Genomic DNA, 25,293 nt, shown 5'->3' with positions numbered 1-25,293 from the left:
AGGCAGGAGAGTGAGCTTTAAGGATGACCAGAAACTTGATTTCAATTTTTCTGAGTTTGTGGGGATGTGGCCACCCACCCAAATACAGGTGCTGGTAGAGAATTTGGTAGTTGGCTGTAGCACAGGGGACATGGCCTTGTTCCTAAAACCTCAACAGGTGGTAACTGGCCATAGGCCACCATGGTAATGTCCTTAGATTTGGGGGAACTTCAGGGATCAGTGTTAGGGTGTCCAAAGAGATGAAGAATTGGCTTCTATTGGGCTTTAACATAAGAAATGCCACATGAGCTGGTTCTGCTATTAAAACCCACCCATCCACCCTTTTACCCATCTATTCACCCACCCACCCATCTATCCATCTATCCAACCATCCATCCATCCATCCAATTTATTCTCTCAGACTTTAGGAACCAAAATCCTTTCACTGTCTCTGTTTCTAAATGAGCAAGGAGTCCTGAGAGATAATCTGCAACATCTTGGGAAGGACCCATGGGAAGGAGTGTGTGTGTGTGTGTGTGTGTGTGTGTGTGTGTGTGTGTGTGTGGTGTGTGGCAGTGGCAGCAGGCACAGGGGGGTAGGGTGGGGGTGGGGGTGGTAATTGGTGTATGTACGCACACAAGTGTGAATATATTCTTTTATTTATTTAATTTTATATTTTATTTTACAATACCATTCAGTTCTACATATCAGCCATGGGTTCCCCTATTCTCCCCCCTCCCACCCCCTCCCTTACCCCAGCCCACCCCCCATTCCCACCTCCTCCAGGGCAAATCCTCCCCTGAGGACTGCGATCAACCTGGTAGACTCAGTCCAGGCAGGTCCAGTCCCTTCCTCCCAGACTGAGCCAAGTGTCCCTGCATAAGCTCCAGGTTTCAAACAGCCAACTCATGCAATGAGCACAGGACTTGGTCCCATTGCCTAGTTGCCTCCCAAACTGATCAAGCCAATCAACTGTCTCACCTATTCAGAGGGCCTGATCCAGCTGGGGGCCCCTCAGCCTTTGGTTCATAGTTCATGTGTTTCCAGTGACTATATTCTTGTAAATGAGTAGGATTGCATGTATGTGTGCTCTTGCATATGTACATGTATGCACATGTACATCCAGGTTAAATATGCGTTGAGCACACATATTGAATCATGTTGGTCTGTGCACATTAGTGCATAAGATTGTGCCCTTCTCTACTGTCTGTCTACCTGTGTCTGTCTGTGTATGAGAACCAGGGAATGCAGATAGTTGCGTGGGGTGTGTGTGCCTGCGTGCATGGCTGCACATAGCCTTTCTCTTACTTTCCTGCTGTAACTGTGTTGCGTGGGAAGGAGGGGGTTTTGGCAGAACAGTGTGTCTGCTCCCAAATTGGTAGAGACCAAGTTTTCCTGAGTTCCACGGAAATGAAGTTTCCTGAGCATATAAAGTCTGGTCTGGGCCTTTGTTGTGGGAGCCCAGGCCCTGCGGCCCGCCTGCAGGTGTGAGGGCTCCATCTCCCATCCTTCAGGCCTCTTGGCAAGGGAAGTGGACTTCCCAGCCGTTAATTAGGATCCAGACACACTCGCAGCAGGTCTTGGCTCACACCCCTCCCTTGGCCTTCTTCCCAGAGCTGCTGCCCTTCAGAGGAGAAGGGGTTTGTCCTCAGAGGAGGACTGAGCCTGATGCAGGGGCTCAACCATTGCTGACCTGGTGGCTGGATGTTGACAGCCCCACTTTTGGTGGGCGTTGGGTTCAGGGTGAAGTAGCCAGAGTTGGGGCATGGTAAAGAGTATGCTCTGGAGAATCTCAAAGACCTGACTATCCTTTCTGCTTCTTCACTTCCTAGCTGTGTGACCTAGGGCAAGATACTGACCTCCCTGATCCTCAGTCTTCTCAGCAATAAGATGGAGGCTACTTATTTGTGGTCTCATTGAGGAGATAAATGGACTTCTGAGCTTGTTCTAGTTACTATGGTTATGTGATGAAACTTGGCCGCTCAAAACAACGAAAGCATTTATTTTGCTCACAGATTTTCCATTTGGAGGCAGGAGAGGGTGACATCATTTTTTTTTTCTATCTGAAGTCACGTAGGCAGATGGGTAGGGCTTGATCCCGGAAGCCAGAATTGTCTGGTAGTTGATGAGAACTTAGCTAGAGCACCTGTCCATGACCTCTCTATATGGCCAGGGCTCCCTTACAATGTGGTGGCCAGATTTCAAGCACTTGCAGCCAGGGATAGTGAGCCAGGTGAAGCCATCTTGCCCCAAATGACCAGTCCTGGAAAGTTACTTTGAAAGTGATTCTTTCTCTTGAACTCTGACTTCCTGTTCAAAATAGCAGGTTGGAGAAACAGAGTCCATTTTTAGAAACAGATTTATTTTGATTTACAAGTATGTGTGTGTGCCTGTGTGAGTATATGCCGTATGTTTTTGGGTGCCCGAGAAGGTCAGAAAATGGTGTCAATTTCCCTGCAGTTGGAGTTACAGGTGATTGTGAGCTGTCCAGTATGGGGTGTGGGGGACTGAACTTGGGTCCTCTGGAAGAGCAGCTGGTGCTCTTAACTGCTGAGTCATCTCTCCAGCTCCCTGGAGTCTGTCCTTTGATGGGAGGGAGGATCAGTAACCTGAGAGAGCATGTGATGGCCAAGGCTTATCATCTTTGGAAAATCCAGTTGGTTACTGTGGCTCCGGTCTTGTCACCTGCCCTCTGGTCTGGGTCCCTCTGAGGTTTCACCTTGAAGGGAAGCATGTCTGTGCCCACAGACAAGAAGCCCACCGGCTGTGAGTCTGCAGATCTGCTCTGTTCTTTTGATCTCACAGGTGAGAAACCTGGGATTCGAGTGGCACCTCTGACTTCAGCTGGGCTTCCTGAGCTGACGGAGTGTGCGTACTGATGTGTCCAAGGTCTCAAGGAGCAGATCTGAGGCCCTGTCTTAGCCAGAAGGAGCAGCAGGGATCCCTGTCCCCATCAAATGTGTGTCCCAGTACATCCCATGTGTCATACACCAGTGTCTAAACACTGGGGAATAGTACTGAACAAAACAGCACACAGTCTGCGGTTATGGTGTTGAAAACCAGGAGTGTAAAACTACACTACAAACATTGCAGTGTGAAAGTTACTCACGGCCGGTCCTAATTTCTGGGAGGAGGAGATGGTAAGTGTCCCTCAGCTGCAGCAGGGAGAATCCTTTTTTGTTTTGTTTTTCAAGGCAGGGTTTCTCTGTATAGCCCTGGCTGTCCTGGAACTCACTCTGTAGACCAGGCTGGCTTTGGACTCACAGAGATCCACCTCTGGCTCGACCTCCCGAGTGCTGGGACTAAAGTGTGTGCCAGCACCACGTGTCGAGAGAATCTTATATAGATCTTTCATAACCTTTGCAAGCAAAGCTTAACCAAAAATCAGAACTTTATGCTGTTAGCACAAACACGTGGTCAAAGTTTTTGACATCATTGTGATTGGCTAGTTTCAGAAAGCTTTGTCAAGTCGGCCTGGTTTTTCAGAAGGTCTTTGTGGTCTGTTGGTTTGAAAATTCAGTCTACACAACAGGAACATAAATCTTATTTTACCTAAGAAATACAAGCATAAACATCAAGATTCTGGAGGTCTGGGGCTGAATAGTAAGAGGAATGGAGGCTCTGTTTTTGTTTCCTTTTGTTTTAGGCAGATGAATTAAATTATTTAACCCATATTAAAATCAATGGTGAAGGTATTAATGGGGGAGTCAGCCTCTAATAATACATGGAATGAAAAAAAATATATCAGAGGAAGATGCGCTCTGTGGGGGATAACAGAAAAGGACATTGGGTGACAGTTCAAGGGCCCAGGGGATATAGGACCCTCACTGTGATGAATGCTTCCTGCTGACCAGAAACAAGTGAGGAGCCATGCGGATGTGGGGAAGAGCAATCTGTGCGGGGGGGGGGGGGGGGGGGGGGCGGGGGGAGGGGGGGACACGGGGAGGGGGGACAGCAGGTGTCGAGACTCCAGGGAAGAGAAAGTGACCAATGGGAATCAAGGAAGTGCACCTGAGATGGGGTGAGCCAAGACAGGGTGCAGGAAATGAGGTCAGAGTAATGTAATGGCCATAGGAAGTGGGGGATGCAGATCGTTAACACCTGGTACCTACAATGACTTGGTTTCAGATGTGAAGTGAGGACCATGGAGTGTGTCCTGCGTACAAGTCAAGTGATCTAATTAATGGTAGACTAAGTGGGTATCTCTTGCGGCCTCACAAATCACCCCAACACTTAGTGGCTTAAAACAGCCTACTATAATAATTATAATCATTATTATTTTGAGATAGAGTCTCATGTGGCCCAGTTTGGCCTCTTTGCTGGCTAGTTTTATGTCAACTTGACACAAGCTAGAGTCATCAGAAAAGAGAGAACATCAATTGAGAAAATGTCTCCATAAGATCAGGCTGTAGGCAAGCCTGTAGGGCATTCCCTTAATTAGTGATTGATGAGGGGTTAGGGCAGGGCCATTCCTGGGCTGGTGGTCCTGGGTTCTATAAGAAAGCAGGCTGAGCAAGCCATGAGGAGTAAGCCAGTAAGCAGCACTCCTCCATGGCATCAGCTCCTGCCTCCAGGTTCCTGCCCCATTTGAGCTCCTGTCCTGACTTCCTTTGATAATGAACAGTGGTGTGGAAATGTAAGTGAAGTCAACCCTTTCCTCCCCAGATTGCTTTTGGTCATGGTGTTTCGTCACAGCGACAGTAACCCTGACTAAGAAAGCTTTGAACGCACTAGGTAGCCAAGCATAGCCTTGAATTTCTGGTCCTCCTGCCTCCACCTCCACTTTCCAAGGGCTGGGATTACAGGTGTCTAACCACTGCACACGGTTTAAATAGCACTGGGGATCAAAGGTGGGGCTTCGTGCATGCTAGCTGAGCACTCTGTCAGCTGAGCCACATCCCTAGCACCACAATAATGCTAAATGTAAGTATTATTCCTCATGGCAGGGCGGTTTCTCTGCTGTTTTATATTCATTCATTCATTCATTCATTCATTCAACCCTCATATGGCTGCACTGTCCTGGAATGGCTGTAATGCCCACACTGGTCTCCTGAGGCTCTTCTCCACGTGACTCTGTACCTTTTGTTAGAATAGATCAGCTTCTTTCATGGTGGTTTCAGAACAGTATCTAAGAGACCAAAGGGAAAGATACGAAGCCTTTTAGTCCCCAGGAAGAACATCACTTCTGCCTTCTTCTGTTGGCTAGGGTGATGTAGGGCCCACGCAGTTCACTGAGTAAGAGCACCATACAAAGGCATGAACATGATATGTAGCAGGATTAACTGGGGCCATTTTGCAACTGTCAGGCACACAGCTTAAGGAACTCTCTCTGGGGCCAGTGAGATGGCTCAGCAGGTAAGAAGAGCGCTTGCTGCCGAGCCTGGCAACCTGAGTTCGATCCCCAGGACCGATACGGTGGAAGGAGAGAACCGATTTCTGCAAGTTCTGGCTTTGTGGTGTGCATGCATGTCACCCAGCCTCCTCTGTGTGCATGCACAAGCACAAATATTAAATAGATAAGGGGGAACTTGAAATAAAAAAGGCAGGGGCAGTTCTCTGACTGCTGTGTTGAGATGGAATGGGAGGTACCAAAGTCAGGATGAAGAGGTTTTTCCGACGATGCAGGCCAGCGAGGGCTGTGGTGTGGGCCAGACTGGCCGTTGAGGATGTGTGGAGAAGTGGTCAGATTCTGGGGGTGTAATGGGAGTAGAGTCGCAGGATTTTCTGACAGGTTGGGGGTAAAGAGTAAAAGAAAGGGAGTCATTGAGAGTGTCTCTGTGGCTTGGGGCCTGAGCCACTGGAGTCAAGGAGTTGCCACTGGAGTCAAGGAGTTGCTATTTATTGAGGGGATGTCTGAGGGAGGGGCAGGGCGGCTGTTTTGAAAGTCCTGTGGGGTTCCAATTTAAGCATGTTAAATTTGGGATGTATATTAGTTGCTTTTTCTGTTGCTCCGACGACAGCAACTTAAGGAAGGCTTTATTTTTGTTTCATGGTTGGAGGATACACTCCACTGTGTGTGTGTGGGGGGAGCAGCGCAGCAGAAGCATGGGGCAGCTGGACACACTGTCTCGCTTAGGGTTTCTACTGCTGTGCTCAAGACCATGATCAAGAGCCAGGAGGGGAAGAAAGGGTTTGTTTCATGTAAAGTTTACAGCCCATCACCGAGGGACATCAGGGCAGGAACTCAAGCCTGGAGGCAAGAACTGGAGCAAGGCCGTGGCGGAGTGCCCCTTACTGGTTTCTTCCTCACGGTTTGCTCAGTTTCTTTCTTGGTCTTTTTTGTTATTTTTTGTTTGTTTGTTTCAGAGCTGAGGACCGAACCCAGGGCCTTGCGCTTGCTAGGCAAGCGCTCTACCACTGAGCTAAATCCCCAACCCCCAGTTTCTTTCTTTCTCTTTTTTTTTTTTTTTTTTTTTTTTCCCCGAGACAGGGTTTCTCTGTGTAGCTTTGCGCCTTTCCTGGAGCTCACTTGGTAGCCCAGGCTGGCCTCGAACTCACAGAGATCTGCCTGGCTCTGCCTCCCAAGTGCTGGGATTAAAGGCGTGCGCCACCAACGCCCGGCCCCCAGTTTCTTTCTTATACAACTCAGGACCATCACAGGCTACCTCTTAGGACATACAACTGAAGATGCCAAGGAGCAGCTGATACATGTGAGCCTGGGGTTATATATATATGTGTGTGTGTGTGTGTGTGTGTGTGTGTGTGTGTGTGTGTGTGTGCAAATATACAATATATATATATTTTCCCCCAGTGGTTTGCCAGGTGCAATAGCATTTGAGAAGCAGAGGCAGAGGAGGCCAGTCTTTGTGAGTTTGAGGCTAGCCTGCTCTTCATACTGAGTTCCAGCAGTACACAGTGTGATTCTATCTCAGAAAAGAAAGTAAATAAATAAAGTAACTCAGAAAACACCAAGAGGAAACTGATACTTATATATATTTATATCCATGTAAGTTTCAGTAGATGACCATCATTCTGTTTGTCTTTCTGTCCCCATTCCCTGGTTTATGGTTCACTAGAAATACCTTTGTTGTTGTTATTTTGAGACAGAGTTTCACTCTGTAGCCTACACTGGCCTGGAACTCAGTATGGAGCCAAGGCTGTTCTCAAACTTGTGACAACTTCTTGCTTCAGCCTCCCACCTGCTGAGATTATAGGCATGCACCACTGTGCTCAGAGAATCAGAAATATCTTCATTCAACTGGGGTCATGTGGTCACGTGATATTAAATAACTTTTACAAATTATTGTATTTTATTTTATGTGTATGATTGGTTTGCCTGAACGCATGCCTGTGTACCATGTGTATGCCTGATGGCCATGGAGGCCAGAAGTGTTAGATCCCTTGGAACTGGAGTTACAGACAGTTGTGAGCCACCATGTGGATGCTGGGTATTGAACTCAGGTCCTCTGGGAGAGCTGTCAGTGCTCTTAACCACTGAGCCATCTCTCCAGAACCTTAAACAACTTTATTTTTTTTTACATTCAGTTGCTTATTTTGTGTGTGTGCATGTTATGCCTGTGTGTGCAGATGCTATGATGTGCATGTAGAAGTTAAGAGACAGTTTGCACGATGATGTTCTGTCTTTCCATCACGTGAGTGGGGAATTGAACTCAGATTGTCAGCCCTGGCAGCAAGGGCCCTTACTCACTGATCCATCTCACAGTCCTACTTTGTAATTTTTAGAACAGATTTGTTGAGATATAATTCATATACCATACAACTCACATATTTAAAGTGTGTAGCTCATGATTTCCTAAGTATTCAGAGCTATGTGACCATTCCTACATTGATTTTCCCTTTTGAGATAGGGACTTGCTATATTGCTCAGACTGGTTTTGAATCCCTGGGCTCAAGTGATTGTTCTGCCTCAGACTTCCAGGTGCTGGGACTCCAGGTACATGCAATTATGCCCAGCTCCTGCACTGATTTTAGAATGTTTCATCACTCTTGAGGGAGGCTTTGTCCTCATTGGCTGTCACTCCCTATCTTAGTTACTTTTCTATTGCTGTGATAAGATACCAGTGACATACCTACTCTAACAAGGTCACACCTCCTAGTCCTTCCCAAAGAGTTCCATCAACTAGGGACCAAGTATTCAAACATATGAGCCTATAGGGGCCATTCTCCTTCAAACCACTACGTTTCACTTCCTGGCCCTTGGAAAAGTTGTGTTACTAGAGGTGGGCTTTGAGATTTCAAAAGTCCATGCCATTCCGTTAGCGCTCACTGTCTCGTAGTTGTTGTTTCAAGATGTGAGCTCTCAGCTACTACTCCAGTGCCATGCTCCCCACCATGATGGTTTTGGACTCACACTCTGAAAACTGTAAGCTCAAAATAAACTCTTTCTCTTAAAAGTTGATTGGTCATGGTGTCTTATCGCAATAGAAAAATAACTAAGATACTCCCCATCTCTACACCATCTATTCTTTTTTTCCACCCAGGCCTAGGCAGCCACCAGTTGACTTTCTGTCTTTCTAGCTTGCCTTTACTAGACACTTCCTAGAAACAGAATCATAGGGTGTGTGTCACTTGTGTGATTCTTCCTGAAGAAACTGAGGTGAAGTCAAAAGTATTAAATTCAAATTGGTTGTAAAAGTTTGGATTTATTGACCAATATCAGCTAGGAAAGAGAATTCCTCCCCTCCTTCTCTCCCTAACCTCCCAAGTTTTATTATTTTTATTTTTACATTTTCTAGAGTTATAACATGCACAATCTGTTCTCTGTGCATAATCGCCGTAGCTGCTTGACAGTGGTCCCATATTTAAATGAAGCCGGTGCTCATTATCAGTCTGTGTATATAGATTTTCTATTGCTGAGTTCTTTATTTTGTGTCACCTCCAAAGTGGGTATATTTCGGGGTTAAATGGATTGAAATAGGGTTTTTTTTTTTTTCCTTTTCTGGAACAATCTCATTATTTTTGCTCTACTCAGATGGAAACCATGAGTACATGAGAACTAGCTCTCCTTATATAGGTAGTCCCGGGCCCTTGGGTGCTGAAGGCTTAGGGATTGGGTTGATAGACGCATAGCTCTAAGCCAGTGGTTCTCAACCTGTGGGTCATGAACCTTGTGGGTCAAATGACCCTTTCATGGGGGTCGAATATAAGATATTCTACATATCAGACGTTTACGTTATGATTCATAACGGTAACAAAATTACAGTTTTGAAGTAGCAATGGGAATAATTATATAGTTTGGGGTCTCCATAACATGAGGAACTGTATTAAAGCATTAGGAAGGCTGAGAACCACTGCAAGCTGTAGAGTCCAGAAGCTTATAGCTTTAGGTCATAGAAGCCAGAGACCTATGGCTGTAGGTGCTCAAGTTGGATGACATTGCTCTGACCTTTTTTTTTTTTTTTTTTTTGGTTTTTCGAGACAGGGTTTCTCTGTGTAGTTTTGGTGCCTGTCCTGGATCTCACTCTGTAGACCAGGCTGGCCTCGAACTTACAGAGATCCTCCTGCCTCTGCCTCCCGAGTGCTGGGATAAAAGGCATGCGCCACCACCGCCTGCTCTGATTTTTGATTGCCAGTGGCTGGGCATTCCCAGCTAGTCCAATCCTTGCTGTTTAAGCAGCAGTAAGGGGCAGTAATCAGTAACAGTCAGCAAGCGGGTGTTACACCTCCTAAGTTTGAGTGCTGGGACTCTTGGCTTTTAAAACTTGACAGTCCCCTGGACCTCTTCTGAGGACTGTGGCCCTCCGCCCGTAATCTTTGGCTCTTTATAGCTTCTGCTTTCTGTATTTCCACCATCCTTTGCTGTCTCCACCACCTGTGATCCTTACCATTTCTGCCCCTGGTATTTCCTGCAACTATTCAGCTGCTTTCTTGATCCCTTATGGCTGCGGCCACTGGCTGTTTGTTGCCGCCGTTACTACCAACATGTTATGAGCTAGTTCTGCTTACCTGCAATAGAGACCCGCAAGCAAGAAACAACCATTTAAGGAGAAGCCTTTACTCTTCTAACTTCTTTGGGTATCCCAGGAGGGTGTCCCCCAAAGTGAGCCAAATAGCAAACGGTTGTGGTATAGCTATAAAATGCAAATGTGACATTATAATTTTCACTAATCACAGCTCATTGTTGAAGTTCTACCAACCAAATGTAAGGATCAGTTATAGATCTAGCATCATGGGTCATGGGCTTTCTTCCGAGGCACTGTGAAGTGCTCCTTCCTGGCCTGAGAGAACAGCTCCAGGATAAGCAGGGTCATCTGGAGTTCCCAAGGCTTGTGATGCAGGCTGCCTGGAGCAGGCATGACTAGACCAAGGCCTTCTGGAGCAGGAGTCACGGCATTTCAGTGGTCATTATTCCTCAGAGTGGTCGTAGAAGACTTAAAATAGTCAGATGATGTACAGACCTTTAATCCCAGCATCTGGAATTGCTGAGGCAGGAGGGGTGAGTTCAAGGCCATCCTGACTAGAGAACACCAGGCGAGACGGAGCTACCTAGTGATATCTTAACTCGAAACAGTAAAACCAGGGCTGGGGATGTAGCTCAGTTGGTAGAGTGCTTGCCTGAAACGGATGAGGTCCTGGGTTTGATCCCTAACTCTACGTAAACTGAATATAGTGGTAGACCTCTGTCACTGCAGCACTCAGAAGGTGGAGACAGGAGAATCAGAAGTTCAAGGTTATCCTTAGCTGTTCAGGTCATGGTTCCCGGAGACCCAATCTTAAAAAACAACACCCTCTCCAACAACAACAACAACGAGCCAAATCAGGTCAACCAACAACAAAAACAAAAATCAAAAACCAAATATGGCTCGGCTGTTGTTTAGTGACAGGCTGCTTGGCTGACATTTCCCTGCTGGAGGCAGCCAGGCGTGTGACAGGACCTGACAGCTGTCACTCAAACGGCTGAGCGGCTTGCTGCCAATAGTTGAAGTTTATTCGAAGGAAGCAACTATCAAGAAGCATATCTCAAAGAATTATCACAACATTAGCATTCCCTAAATAAACTACTTATTTATTCATTTTTGTGTGCATGTGAGGCCCGAGGTTGGCATCCAGTGTCTTCCTCTATTGCTCTCCACTGTATTTTTTGAGACAAGCTCTCCCGCTGAACCCAACCTCACTGACTCAGGCAGACTGGCTTGCTAAGAAGGCCCAGCGGTCCTCCTTTTTTCTAGCTCTGCCTCTGCAGTACTGGGATTACACTCAAAAGCCCCTGTACCTGGCTCTTGACGTGGAAACTGGGCATCTGAATTCAGGCCTTCAGAAAACAAGCATTTGACTCACTGAGCCATGACCCAAACACCAAATTTTAAATTCTTTCTCTTTTAAGTTTTTATGTGTATGAGTGTTTTGCCCACATGTGTGTTGGTGCACCACATGCATGCCTGGTGCCCATAGAGAGCATAAGAAAGCATCAGATTCCCTGTAACTAGAGTTATAGATGGTTGTGAACCACCATGTAGATGCTGGAAATTAAACTTGGGTCCCCTGAAAGAGAAGCAAGTGCTCTTAACCATTGAGCCATCTCTCCACCCTCAAATTATCATTCTTAATGGTGTTTACCAGAATTGCCTTATGTTGCTTAATTGTGCCTAATCCCTGGCCTAATGCTCCCAGGGCAGGTAGAGCTAGCTTTTCTAATCTGTCTCCTTTCTGCATCGCCCAGGCTGGCCTCAAACTCAAACTAGTGATCCTTCTGCGTCCATCTCCTGACTATTGAGATTACAAGCATGTGCCCCGGTGCCCAGTTTTTTCTTTTAATTTTAATCTTTTGATTTTCTGAGACAGTGTCTTACTATGTAACTTGGGATGTCCTGGAATTCACTATGTAAACCAGGCTGTCTTCCAACTCACAGAGATCCACGGCTTCTGCTTCCCAAGTGCAGGGGTTAAACACATATGCTACCATGTCCAGCCTTGGTCTTCAAAATCCTTAGTGTTGATCCTTTTATTTTTCCCCCCTTGTGGGTACCCAGATATTTCATTATTGTTCTTGAAATCCAATAGCTTAGTCAGTGTATTAGTCTCTATTGCTGTGTAACAAATCACCCCCCCCCCAACACAGCAATATAAAACAAATATTGTTGTCTCACAGTCTGAGTGGGTTACAAATACAGGCACAGCTTACTTGGGTCTTGTCTTCCTCAAGGGTGCAACTGAGATATTGGTCAAGGTCTCTGGTGGGCTGGGGAGGCTGCCAGGCTCACTAGTGGTTACTGGCAGGATTCAGATCTTTGGGTGGAGAGCCCCCTTTCCTTGCTGATTGTAGCCTCTCAGTTTCTTGATATGTGGTATTTTATTTTATTTTATTTTACAATCTTGAGATCAGTCGTAGGGCCTCAAGCAAGGTAGGCATGGTCTTTCACACTGAGCTACACTCTCCATCAACAGCTTCTTTGACTTAGCAGTTTGCTTTATCAAAGCATGCAGGCTGAGAGGACAGTGAAAGGCTGACTAGGAAGGAGGAGGCAGTATTTTACAGCCCAGTCGTGGAAATGTTACCCCACCCCACTTTGCTGGAATTTACTCACTCAAAGCAAGTTGCCAGGTACAGCTGATTCTAGGGGACAGGGGCCTGACTACAGGACAAGGATTTCAGGAAGCTGCTCCTCACAGCCGGTAAGTGTGTGCTGGTTGGTGCTCTGCAGCATCTCAGAGTTGGTCACGACGATGCTTTCCTACTACAGGGTCCTTCCTCATTTCATCTCTTGGACCATTTCTTAGGTTGGACAGTTTTCTTTTCCTTGTGCTGGGTCATGGTCAGGGCTGGTACTTGCACGAGGCAAGCAGATATCAACGGAGCAAAACGTGAGAGGGTAGTCACTCCTAAGTCTTTGGCCCTGAGAGCAGGCACCTCCTTAATCACATGTCTCGGTACCTCACCGTCCTAGTTTTGTGCCTTGCTCATCTTTGCCCATCCTCCAAGTCACTCACTTCTATGATTTTTTTTCTTGTTGTCCTCTTAGCAACCACCAGGAAGTGAGACTATTTTTAATGTGTTAGCTCCATGTAGTTATTGTTTGTGGTTTTGCTCCTCCATTTAGTAATATTTCCTCAGGTAAGTCATCTCCCTTTATGTCTTATCCTCCTGAGGGCAGGCTTTGTCTGTGAGCACTTCTGTAGTGAATGCACACCCTTCTTATATTCTTCTATAGTCTGAAATAATTATGAGGATGCTTGTGCCCCTTCCCATCTGCCTTCTAGGTGAGCTTCTGCCCTGTTTCTCTCTCCTCCTCTCCTTCCTCTTCTTCCCTTCCTTCTTGCCTCCGTCTCTCTTCCTTGTTTGTGATTCTCTCTCTCCTTTCTTTCCTTTTCTTTTTAAAAAACATTGTTTTTATTCCGTGTGTATGTGTGAATGCATACTCTCTTTCTCTCTCTCTTTGTGTGTGTGTGTGTGTGTGTGTGTGTGTGTGTGTGTGTGTGTATAAGTGTGTGACACACATGTGCAGTGCCCATGGAAGTCAGAGGAAGGTATGTGTTAGATCCCTTGGAACTGGAGTTACAGGCATTTATGAACTGTCTGTTGTATGCTGGAGGAGCAGAGCACGCTTAAGCACTGAGCCATCTCTCTAGCCCCTTTTCCTTCCTATTAGAGATCAGGTGAGCCAGGCATGGCAGTGCTCAGGAGGCAGAGGCAGGAGGATCTCTGTGAGTTTGAGGCCATCTGGTCTACACAGAGTTCCAGAACAGCCAGGGCGACACAGAGAAACCTTGTCTTGAAAAAAAAAAAAAAAAAAAAAAAAAAAACAAAACAAAACAAAAAAAAAACAGAGAGAGAGAGAGAAAGAGAGAGATTTTCCTAACTTTCTACCTTTTTTCTACCTCTCAATTCTCTCTTTTTTCCCCTTATCTCTTTCTTTTTCTACCTTCCCTCCCCTCCTTTACCTCTCTGTCCCCCTCCTGTTTTCCTGCACAGTTCCTGTGGTGCACACAAATCTCATAAATCACATTCCCCCACCCCGGGTGTGGGCAGCTCTGCTCAGGCACTGCACTGAATGTGCTCTCAGAGTTCTTGACTCCGGTCCAGGCTTCTCGGTGGCTGTCCTCTTCTGCACAGGGACTGTAGTTTGTGTTGAACATTGGGTCCCATAGACTTTTCTATCCCCCGAGGGAACTGCAGAACCGGGTGGGAAGGAGTCTTTGTAGGACACCTGGGCTCTGCTCCTAGGCAGGGATTTAGGTAAATGCTGGGTGCAGCAGGGCTCCTCTGTGTAATTGGTGGGTGCATCCCCTTCTGGAATCGGGGGCTGCCTTCAGGCTGGTGGAGGCAGGGCAGGCGTCACTGTTCACGGTCCTCATTTTTGCAGCAACTTGTCCCACTGGCTCTCTGCTAAGGACATCCATGGGCTTTGTTCTCCTGTGGAGTGGAAGGTTTTGTAGAGTGGCTCTGGGGAGGAGACTCTGGGAAGGAGATGCTGCAGCATCATCTGCCTTTCTGCTTGCCTGCCAGTATTTAATGTTTATTTCATTACATTTTGTTCTTGTCTTTGGTGAAAAACACTTTCCCCTGACTTGCCACTTTCGGCTTCTGGAGAGAAGGCAAGTCTATGATGCAAGCTTGGCCTCTGTCTTTACCCAGGAACTGCCTCAAATGACCTCTAAGACCCTCTCCAACCCAAACTTGATCAGGACATTGAATTTGCTCCCCACCCAAGACAGAGTGGGGCAGAGCCAGCATGGGCATCTCTGTGGCATTTGACATTGGCTGAGGTGGCTGTCCATCTCAGCCTTGAGGACTCCCGAGGCTGTCCAGGATCTGCCAAGATGTGTGTCCACTGGAACTGTGGTCCCAGGTCATCTAAGGGTGGACTCCTGGGGTAGTGCCAGCAGTGGTGCCTCAGATCTTCAAAATTCTCTTACCGCTTCAATATTGCCCTTGAGGACTTCTGGGAGAAGCCCCTTCGCCTTCTGCTCTTTGGGCTTGAGTAATCAGCACCCCACCCTCAGGCCTGGCTCAATGGGGCTTAAAGAGTTCCCCATCATGCGAGGATCTCACAGGCGTCTCTCCTTGCATGGCAGCACAGCCCATCAGGAAAGCTCACACCCTGACAGGATTCCCCAGGAGGACCCCAGAGCTTGCTGCCTCGCCTTCCAGCTGCCAGTTTAGCAGGTTGCTGGGTGGCTGCTGGCCTCTGGAGACCAGTCAGTGCCCTTGTGCCCCATGCCAGCCCCTGCCATTACAGGTTGGCAGGACTATGGGTAGAGCATGCCAGCCACACGGCAGCTTGCTGGCGGCCAGGCTGTACTCTGGGTCTGTGTCCTGGCTGACTCAGCCACGCTGAATGTGGCATTGCTGCATAAGTGGAAGAGGTTTGCTCAGTTTTTCCTAGGTCCTGTGAGTTCTCCCTTCTAAAGGGTCTTAGAATCCATTCTTCGGAGATCATAACTGTCCAGTTTGGAGGCTGAGATGGGCTCAGGTTGAAGATATAGGCCTTTGGGAACTGACCCTGCCCAGGATAGACCCTTCTTCTTTCCTCCTGTGTGTGTGTGTGTGTGTGTGTGTGTGTGTGTGTGTGTGTGCCTACCTTTGCATGCATTTGTGATGAGAGTTGTGCACAATTCTCATCACAAATACATACAAAGGTAGGCACATGAGTGTGTGTGTGTGTGTGTGTGTGTGTGTGTGTGTGTGTGTGTGTGTGTATGACTTGCTGGCTTTGTTATAAGACCACAGTGTTGTGTGGGTGCATGGCAGGCTGTTCTTCAGCTAGTGCTCAGCCTGTGGCTCTACTAACACCAATACTAAGTCATGCATTCATCATGTAGTTTGGTTTTTGTTTCTGAGAGAGTGTCTTACCATGTTGCCTGGACTGGCTCAGACTCTTGGACTCAAGTGACCACCTGCCTCAGCCTCCCAAGCAGCTGGAATTTACAGGGTTCACTCCATAACTGGTACCACACCTGTTTTGGTATATTTTGTATATATCCTCTGTTACCTGCATATGTGTGTACGTTGACATGTGAGTGTTGTGTGTGTATCTCAGGCTTTTGACTGTGTGCTTGTGTATTGAAGCTTGCATGAACATGTGTTAGGCCTTGCATACATGTAGTTGTGTGTGCAAGAATCTATGTATGTTTATGTTGTTGCATGTGTGTGTGTGAGGATGAGTGACAGTGTGAACATGTGTGGAATGTATGCAAGCTTCTCTGGCTAGGATGACTAAAGCCAAACACAGCAATTGTCACTGGCCCAGTTCGAGGATGAAATGTCAGGGGTCAGGGGCTCTCCAGCACAGCCCATTTCTCAGGCCCTAGGCAGTGTTCCCAGGCCCTCATACCATCAGGAACTAAGTCAGGGCACAGGGAAGCCACTAGGCCTTGAGGAGGAGCCGAAGGCAGAGCCAGATTTCCCCTTTGGAAGTCCCCTCTGGGCGGATGTTGAGGGAGATGATAGGGCTTGAGAAACTGGGGAGGCCTGGATCAAGTCATTAGCGATGAGCAGGAGGAGGCACACTCAAGGAGCATCTAGGCTGCAGGATGAGGAGTCAGGCAGGGTCAGCAGGCACTGGGATTCGTCTGCCTCCCTGAACCTAAGGGCAAGCATCTTGGCAGCTGCTAGCAACCGGTCTGCGCCTGCGTCCTAGCTGGCTCAGCCACACTGGACAGGAGCAGTGATGGGGAGGGACCAAGGGGAACAAGTTAGGGGACATGTCAATGTGAGGTGTACGTGACTGTCCAAGAGGGACTTGGATCTGAGAGATGAGCAGCTGACCTAATTCTTCAAAACTGGAGATTCAAAAAAAAAAAAAAAAAAAAGCATTTATTTGTTTTGTGTGTGTGTGTGTGTGTGTGTGTGTGTGTGTGTGTGTGTGGTGTGTTTACGCCATGGCACATGTGTGGAGGTCAGAGGACAGTTGGGGATGTTGAGTCTCTCTCCTTCCGCCCTTGGTACCCAGCTCAGGGTAGAACTCGGGCTGTCGGGCTTGCTGGCAAATGCCTTTCCCTGCTGAGCCACCTTGGCCAGTCCTGAGTGTATCTGTTTCTACTTCTTCCTCTCTGTCTTTCTTTTTTATAAGCTGTTTCACACTGTAGCTCAGGATGGTTCAACCTCCCAAGTGCTGGGACTACATACAAGGTGTGAATTTCCATGCCTGGCTTCTTTCTTTCCTTTATTAAAAAAATCGTGTGTGTGTGTGTGTGTGTGTGTGTGTGTGTGTGTGTGTAGCACAATACAAGTCAGTTCTATGTATGCTTTTACAAGGTGGAGTCCAGTTCCTAAGCCTGTGATCCTTAAGACTGAGAGCGAGTGTGTTTACTGCTGAGTCATCTCTCTGCTGCTGCTTTGCTTTTTGCTTTTTCCCTCCTTCTCTCTCTCTCTCTCTCTTCTCTCCCTCCCTCCCTCCCTTCCTTCCTTCCTTTCTTTCTTTTTTTGAGACAGGATCTTACTACATAGCCCATGCTAGCCTGGAAAATGTGCTGAGGTTACAAGCATGCAGCACCATGGCTGAGGTTGCAGGCATGCAGCACCATGGCTGAGGTTGCAGGCATGCAGCACCATGGCTGAGGTTGCAGGCAGGCAGCACCATGGCTGAGGTTGCAGGCAGGCAGCACCATGGCTGAAGTTGCAGGTATGTGCTGAAGTCTCAGGCATACACTGCTATGGCTGGTCGTGTTTGCTTGGTTTTTATTTGAAGCTGAGTCTGACTCTATCATGGAAGTCATTGAATGAAGACTGGATTTGTACCCTGCCTATGGGGACCACGAGTGTGTGTAACCAGGTTTCCAGCTCTGGAAGCACAGTGTGTTGGTGCCTGTCTAGGTAGGTGTGGGGGACCTTCCCAAGGTCCCCCAGCAGGTGTCCCACCCTTTGTGACAATGCCACTCCTTGAGCCTAGAAGGCTCAGCCTCCACTACCTCAAGAACCTCTGTAATTATGGGATTAGAAGGCAGGCTCTCTCCACTGGCCCTCTGCCCCTCAAAGCCGCAAACAGAGTGATGGATTTGGTGGCATGGTGCCTGTTTCCAGGTGTGTCTGAGGAAACCTGGCACCCCAAGGCAGCTTGTTCATCTTGAAAGGCCCCATTGTGGCTGCAGCCTCCCTCTGAGGGGCTCTATTTTGGGACCAGGATCCACCCTAGTCCAGCTGGAAGAAGGAAAAGGTATATTTCAGCATGGCCTGTGGGTGTGGAGAGGGCAGGGGTGATACCACACAGGAGCGTTTGCCCCTCTGGCAATGGGTGCCCATCCTGTACGGAGGGAGGGAGGACTCAGGCAGGCTGAAGGATGTGCAGAGGAGAAGCTTCTAGCTCAGGTAGAGGTGACTGATGACAGGACACCATGGGGAGGGCAGGTGCACTCGGCCAGGCTTTCATGTGGTCCAGAATCTGGGTTGACAGGCCCTGCCAAGATGGAATGCAGGGCTGTGGCTGCCTGGGCCTCACCCGAGTCCTGCCCACCAGTGACTTCCTGCTTCCCACTACTGTGGGTGCTCAAACTTTGTCCTAAGTCTAGAAGGAGACCCACCCTGACCTCAAGGGCCTCCCAGTTTGGGTACCGAGGGCCAAAAGCAGCAGCCACAGGCCTCTGGGTTGGGTGGAGAGATCACAAGAGCCGCACGTCTCTGTCTTCCCTTCTTTCACCGGACCGGGTTCTTCTCCCGCCCCACCCAGTGTGGCGGCACATTCCAGCCTCCTGTCACCTCTCACAAGGCTCCTCTGCCAGGCATTGTTTGTAGGGCTTCCGCCTCCCGGGTGCCTGCAGTTCTTTCTAGCCCATCCTGACTGCCCCCAGGTATCTGCTAGGGTCACCCCTGCCCAGGGCTCCCTCTCCATCCGATTCCTCCCACCAGTCTTAAAGGCACGGTAGCCATTGGAGGCCCCTGGGAGCTCCTTTAGGCCAAAGACCTTCCCAAACTCACCATGTACAAGTCAGACGCAGAGGAGAGGGTCTCTCTGGAAAGTGACCCTTGGGCCTGGGTGCTCTGATCTGTGACATGGGTGTGATGATAACCTTATCAAATTACCTGACCGGAGAGGGGTAATGGAGTGGTAATGGAGTAGGTGTCCTTTCTGGTGGTGGGTTTTTTGTTTTGTTTTTTTTTTTTCCTCTGCCTTTGGGATATCAAGCCTTTGAGTTCTCAAGCCTGTGCTGCTTTGGGCATAACCCCGTGACTCCAGGATAACTAATTCCACCCTGGCAACAAGTTCTCTGGAGCTGGGAGAAATGAGCCTTTCCTCCTCTTTCTTCAGCTGCTTCATTAAGCTTTTCTTGAGTGAGGGGAATGAGGATTGTCCTAATCCTCTGGCACGAGGTAGCGTGGTTCAGAAAGCTGGGTAAGTCGGGCCAGCAGCACAGGACATCAGGAGCAAGGCAGGGGGTGGGCACTGGACAAGGGCCCGAAGCCTTGTGTTTCAGGTTGGCTTTGCCCTGGGCCAGCTATGACCTGAGAAAAGCCTTGGCCTTGAGTAGGAATTACCTTTGTCTACACAATGGCTGTGCTAAGGCTAGCTCTAGGGGTGTGGGGTCTGGGGAAGGTGCCTGGGAGAAGCCATTCGGGAGGTCCCCGGGACCTTACTGATATATGCAGTCCTCAGGAGAAAACAGAGGGTGGGCAAGCCTAGACCTCTTCCTTTTTGTCCTGAGTCTACACATTTGGAAGTGCTCTATCAGCTCTGTTGACTCCTCCTTCTGGGGCTCCATGGATGATCCCCAAGGGCTGGGTCTTGGGGGCCATGAACCAGGGTCCTCACACCTGGAGCCTGGTGCTCATCTTGGGGGTCTCAGTGGCAACCTGCCTATCCATCCTGGGGGCTGCTGTTCCAGACCCCTCCCCCCCATCTGTCTCCACATGCCTTCCTCTGGGGAGCCTCAGTGTTCCCTCTGTACAACTGAGGAAAGACTTGGGAGGGGTGGGTGCCTGAGCTGGGGGCAGTCTCATCCAGGATATCCTCTGTCCACAGGTGTTCCTGGCCCTCGGGGAGCTCCTTCTGTCTTGCAACTGGGCAGTGGTTGCTGATATCCTGTTGGTAGGTATGGTTGCAATTTGGTCCTGGCACTTTTGAGTAGCCTGGGTACTGGGAAGGACTTCAGAGGCCATGGAACAGGAGGTTAGGGCCACTTCAGAGTTTGTATAGACAAAGTGCCCCCTTTGGGACACTCTCAAAGATTTCTTCTGTCAACCTTACTCTGCACATGAGCATGGATACCCAGAGAGGGCAGGTACCTGGACCAAGGTCACACAGTTTCAAGGCTCTGAGATAGGACTGGTGTATAGGCTTTCTTTCCTTCTTCCTCACGCTACTTCTCAGCAAGTACAAGACCCTTGGCCTGTACTCTGGGGTCACAGAGGAGGATGCTGGACTTGGAGTATAAGCCACTAAACCCTACTGGTTTCACCCCATCCCATCTCATGGATCACACAAAGGGCTGGGTGGGCTGTGGTGAGACCTAATGCCGTTCCCACTACATGGCTTTGGTGTCCAGAGTCCAGCCTGGTCCTTCCCCAGCTCCACCCTGTGTTCAGCATCTCTGCCTCCTCTGAGGAGGCACAAGGACTTTGAACATTGTGAAACTCTGAACCCTGGTTGATAACAGGGCTCCTAGGTCTAGGAACACCCTCAGTGCCCTCCTGCTGCCTCCTGGCAGACAGGCACGGTCTCACGCTGGGCATAGGGTTCTGGGTGGCCAGGTCCCAGGTAGAAAGTTGTCTGGTGACAGACCTAGGCTTCGGCCCTGCTTCTGCCCCTCACTAGCTGTGTGATTTTAGGCAGGTTGCTTTGTGTCTCTGAGCTTCCGTTTCCCCATAAGGAAAATGGGGATGGAATTGTAGCATCATTGTTGTGAGCATGTCTAGGAGATGACTCAGAAAGTTTAGCCCAGTTTCTGGCACAGGGACTTCATGGGTAGGATTCTCATTGTGACCCTGGGATTTCCACAGTTCTTCTATCTCCCAAAGATGTCTTGGAGTCCTAGAATCTGGGTTTGGAAGGACGATGGGGATGTATGTCATTTAAACAGACAACAAGGTCTGCTTGAAGACTGTGTTGACAGGACACTCACTGACTGCTCTAGTCCAGGCTCACCCCTGTCTTTGGCTCTAGGGAGCATATCTTCCCTGCCCCTCCTTCTGCACTGGAGACCTGGGCTCCAGCCCAGACTCAGCCACAGACCTGGCAAAAGGCCCTGGGCCTCAGTTTCCTTGCCTATAAAAAGGTCTAATCATTAACTGCCTAGTGGGGTAAATGAGACAGCCTTAGGGAACACCACCCTCTACATAGCTCATCCTCTCTCAGGCGGTTCAAGCAGTGCTGAACCTGCCCCCCACAGCTTCCTCCACTTGCCCCCCACTGCGGTCTCTTTTCCACATGACAGCCCCGAAGATATGTGAAGGCTACAGGGCATCCCTATGTCTGTGTCTGCCGGAATCATTAACCTGGCAGAGCCAGGCGCTTTGCAGTGCTAAAGAGGAGCGTGTCCACAGCTGCGGAGGAGGTAGATGGTGGTTCTGGGGGCCAGCTAGCATCTGGACTATGGGGGAGCTGGCTGACCACATGCAGCCCAGCCTACAACTCTCTGAGCCCTTCGTGGCTTGGTGGCTTCTGCTCCAGCCAGCTCCATGCTGTCCTCCTGGCCTCTCTCCTGCCCTAAACCCAGAAGCCAGCAATGACCTTTCTGTACTAGACAAGGGATTGGGATGGGAGTCTGGCCTTTTCAGCTCCCATGTTTCTAGTTTCCCTGACTGGAAAATAGCAGGGCTCAGGAGGGCATGGCCTCAGGACCTATAAGGGACTCTGTGCAGTAGAGGGGTGCAGGTTTACACGAGTACTGTCTTAGGGTTTTCACTGCTATGAAGAGACACCATGACCATGGCAACTCCCATAAATAAAACATTTAATTGGGGTAGCTCTTGCTTATGTTGTCAGAGGTTCAGTCCATTATCATCATGATGAGGAGCATGGTGGCGTGCAGGCAGACATAGTGCTGGAGCTGAGAGTCCTACATCTTGAAGGCAACAGGAAGTCAACTGACAAACTGGGTGGTATCCTGAGCATAAGAAACCTCAAAGCCCACCCCCCACAGTGACAGACTTCCTCCAACAAGGCTATACCCACTCCAATAAGGCCACACCTCCTAATAGTGCCACTCCCTGTGAGACTGTGGGGGTCAACTACATTCAGACTACCACAAGTACAATATGCCGACATGGCAGAAGATGGCAGAAAGCCAAGTGGCAAGGGGCAGGAGACTGGGGTCCCTTGGAGGAAGCAGGGCAGGGGAACAACTTATGTGGGGACAGGTTGTGCAGGAAGAAGAGGAAGGACCCCTGTACTGGCCTTCTTGCTCCTAAGCAGGAAGGTGAGCTCGTCTTCTGGGTACTGTGAGAGTCTTGTAGTGGGAGATGCTCAGATGGACAGCTCTCAGTAGGGAGAGAACCAAGAGGATCTAACAGGAAAACAGGATAGAGAGACTGTGGGTTCCTGTGGAGCCTGAGGATGAGTGAGAGGGGAGAGGATGGTCAGGAGCATTCTAGCAATTCTGTTTTTCATGCCCATCCCTGCCACTCACTAGCTGAGAGATCTTGGTCCAACTCATGTGACCTCTCTGTGCTCAAACGTATAATAGATGGAGAAATAGTTTCCTCCCGATTGTGCTCCAGACCACAAGGAAGCAATGAGCTAAAACCTGTGTGCCCTGTGTGCTCCTGAGGAGGTGGCATCCAGTCCCCACCCGTCCCACCTCAGAACACTGCTCTCTCCCCAAGGGAGAATCCAGGCTCCTTTTAGATGGGAGGCCTCGGGGCTGCCTGCTCCAATGGCTCTCAGCCTTCATTCTGTCTGAGTCAAGCTTGGGGGAGCTTGTCACTGATCATGGGCCTCAGCATCTGATTGGGTGGGTGGAGAGTGGGTACAGGAACTGCATTACCAGGGGACTTCCCACAGAGGCCCGACCCAGTAGTCTTCAGTGCAGCATCTGGATTTGCATAGCCACCTCTCTAAGCCTGCATGGTCCTCTCGAATTTCTCATTATCTCTCTGAGTTTACCCATCCTCCTGGGAGCCAATTCCTACACCTTCCCTATGCATCGCCTCCTGGGTTGGCTGTGCCTTAGATGAGCTTTTCTCTTGGAAAGACCAAGAAAGTGCATCTCTAAATCTGCTTCAGGAGCCCCCAGCTGCCCCGCCCAGGCTGGTCCTCAGTGGCTGACCCTTCCTCCCAGCTGTGAGCAGAAAGATGCTGGAGGAGTGACGGTATCACCCTTCCGGAGTGTCTGGTCACGGGGGTTGAATTGAGGAGTACAGAAGGCAGGCTGCCAGGGAGTCTGTCCTTAGTGATTGTCCCTCCAGCTTTTTGCCAGGCACTGACTGCGGGCACTACTTTTACCCTAGGCTATAAAGGGAACTGCTTTTCTGAGAAGGGTGAGCCAAAACATAGGTGTTTTTGTCTCAGAAGCTAGTGAACCTGAAATGCTGGAAACCCAAAAGCCACTTATTTTCAAAATCACTCACACACACCCCCCCCCAGCTTGCCAGGTGCTGCTAGGCCCAGCCTTTAGAGAGCCATAGACACCCAGAAGAGGCAAGGAGGTGGGACCTGTGTCTCCCTATACTGAGAGGATACGGAGCTTGCAGGGACCTTACTCCGAGGGTCTGAGCAGCCCCAGCCCCACATGGACCTGTGTGGATACTTGAGGCCCCTGTTTAGGAAGCTAAGCCAGCTTCCTCAGAACCACTAGTGACTAATCACATAATTATGGGGTGAGAAGGAAGTCCTGGGAAGGTGCAGAGCTGTGGTCAGTTCCTCCTCCAGCGCTGGCAGGTCCTGGAGATGGCAGGAAGCCCAGCTTCTCTAACCACCTGCGGAGAGAACCTTGGCCCCAGTGACCCCCATACCATCTGACTGCCCACAGTGACTCCAAGCTCAGCCCTGCCCACCCCATGAACCCCTTTCCAGCAGACCTCCTGGGTCTGTCTAGTGGGGATCTGGAATCCAGAATCATATTTTTGGGTTCCTACCTTCCTATTTCCCCTTCGACCCCTCTCTGTCACATACTGATTCTCTTGCCCAAAGGAAAGACCACTAAGGAGCCTGTCTTTTTTTATCTTTTTTTTTGAGACAGGGTCTCACTATATAGCCCTAGTTAGGCTGGAACTCTGTGTAGACCAGGCTGGCCTCCAGCTCATAGAGATCCACCTGCCTGTTGCTCCTGAGTTGTTGGGGTTAAAGGCATAAGCTACCATGGCCTGCTTCTGTGTTTTTAAGTCTTACTGTCTACCACATCAACATGGCTGAAATTGCCAGCTCCCCCTAACCACTAACAGCAGAGGGTCAGGAGACCAGTCCCTGGAGGGAAAGGCCTGCCATCCAGTCTGGGCCCATTACTTCCTGGCTGGGCTGCTCTGGGCAATTTAATTACCTGCTCTGTGAAGGTTTTCCCATCTATAAAATGCAGGAAATAATCATATCACCTTCATGGCTTGTTGAAGTTGATATATAAAAACACATGCAGGAAGCAGTCATTAAGTGCTAGCTCCTATTAATGTTATTATTATTATTATTATTATTATTATTATTATTATTATTATTGGATGGGTTCAGATAATAGACACTGAGGTCCTGGGGACAAGACTCCAGAGCAGCATTTTCCTCTGCTGCTGTCATAGTGTGGTGTAGCTCTGAGCTGGCAGGTTTTCTCTTGAGACTAGTCTTCCAGAATGTTCTATTTGTCTTACTTGGTCAGCAGATTTCCACTAGGCTCCCCTATTCCTTGTGTATTGTAGTACTCCAGGGACACAGGAGAAATTAGGGGCTTTGCTATGAATACAGTATGAGAGATAAGGAAATGGCCCAGGAAAGGACCCCTCCCAGTTCCAGGGAGCATACATTCATTTAACTGTGATGCCTCTCTCTCTCTCTCTCTCTCTCTCTCTCTCTCTCTCTCTCTCTCTCTCTCTCTCTCTGTGTGTGTGTGTGTGTGTGTGTGTGTGTGTGTGTGTGTGTGTATGTGTATGTGTATGTGTAAAGGCAGGATTCCAAACCCGAGAGGGCTTCACAGAGGAGGTAAATAAGGGTTAAGTCCTAAGTGATAAATAGTGCTGCCTTAGTAGGTCCAATGAGGGAATGCCTGCCAGGCAGGAGGCACACATGCCCAGAGCATTGTGCCAGCAGGACAGATGCTCATGGGAAGCTTCTGAGTATAAAGCTGAATGACACTAAGCATAGCTCTCAAGGTGGGTACTATCATTATCCCATTTAGAGAGGAGACAGGAAAAGCTGAAGTGACTTGCCCAAAGACGCACAGCTAATGGGTAGGAATTGGGAGTGGACCCCAGACTGTCTGACTCCAGAAGTCACATTCTTGATGTCCGTACCCTCTTGCATGGAGCTGTGTGAGCCTCCCTGGCTCCAACTGCCCTGCACTGGT

General features: G+C 49.0%; 1 protein-coding gene across 1 annotated transcript in view; it reads left to right on the top strand.

Moving 5' to 3' along the window:
* The window catches only part of Spns3 (sphingolipid transporter 3 (putative)), a 54,828-nt gene that overhangs the window by 27,765 nt on the left and 1,770 nt on the right, over positions 1-25,293 (top strand). Inside the window, 1 exon segment of the mRNA XM_028888716.2 lies at positions 19,833-19,898. Within this exon segment, the coding sequence (XP_028744549.1) occupies positions 19,833-19,898 (66 nt within the window).

This window comes from Peromyscus leucopus, chromosome 8b (genome assembly GCF_004664715.2).
Source record: "Peromyscus leucopus breed LL Stock chromosome 8b, UCI_PerLeu_2.1, whole genome shotgun sequence".
Classification (NCBI taxonomy): Eukaryota; Metazoa; Chordata; class Mammalia; order Rodentia; family Cricetidae; genus Peromyscus; species Peromyscus leucopus.
The sequence above is the reverse complement of the archived record's forward strand: the minus strand, read 5'-3'. Positions and strand labels throughout refer to the sequence as shown.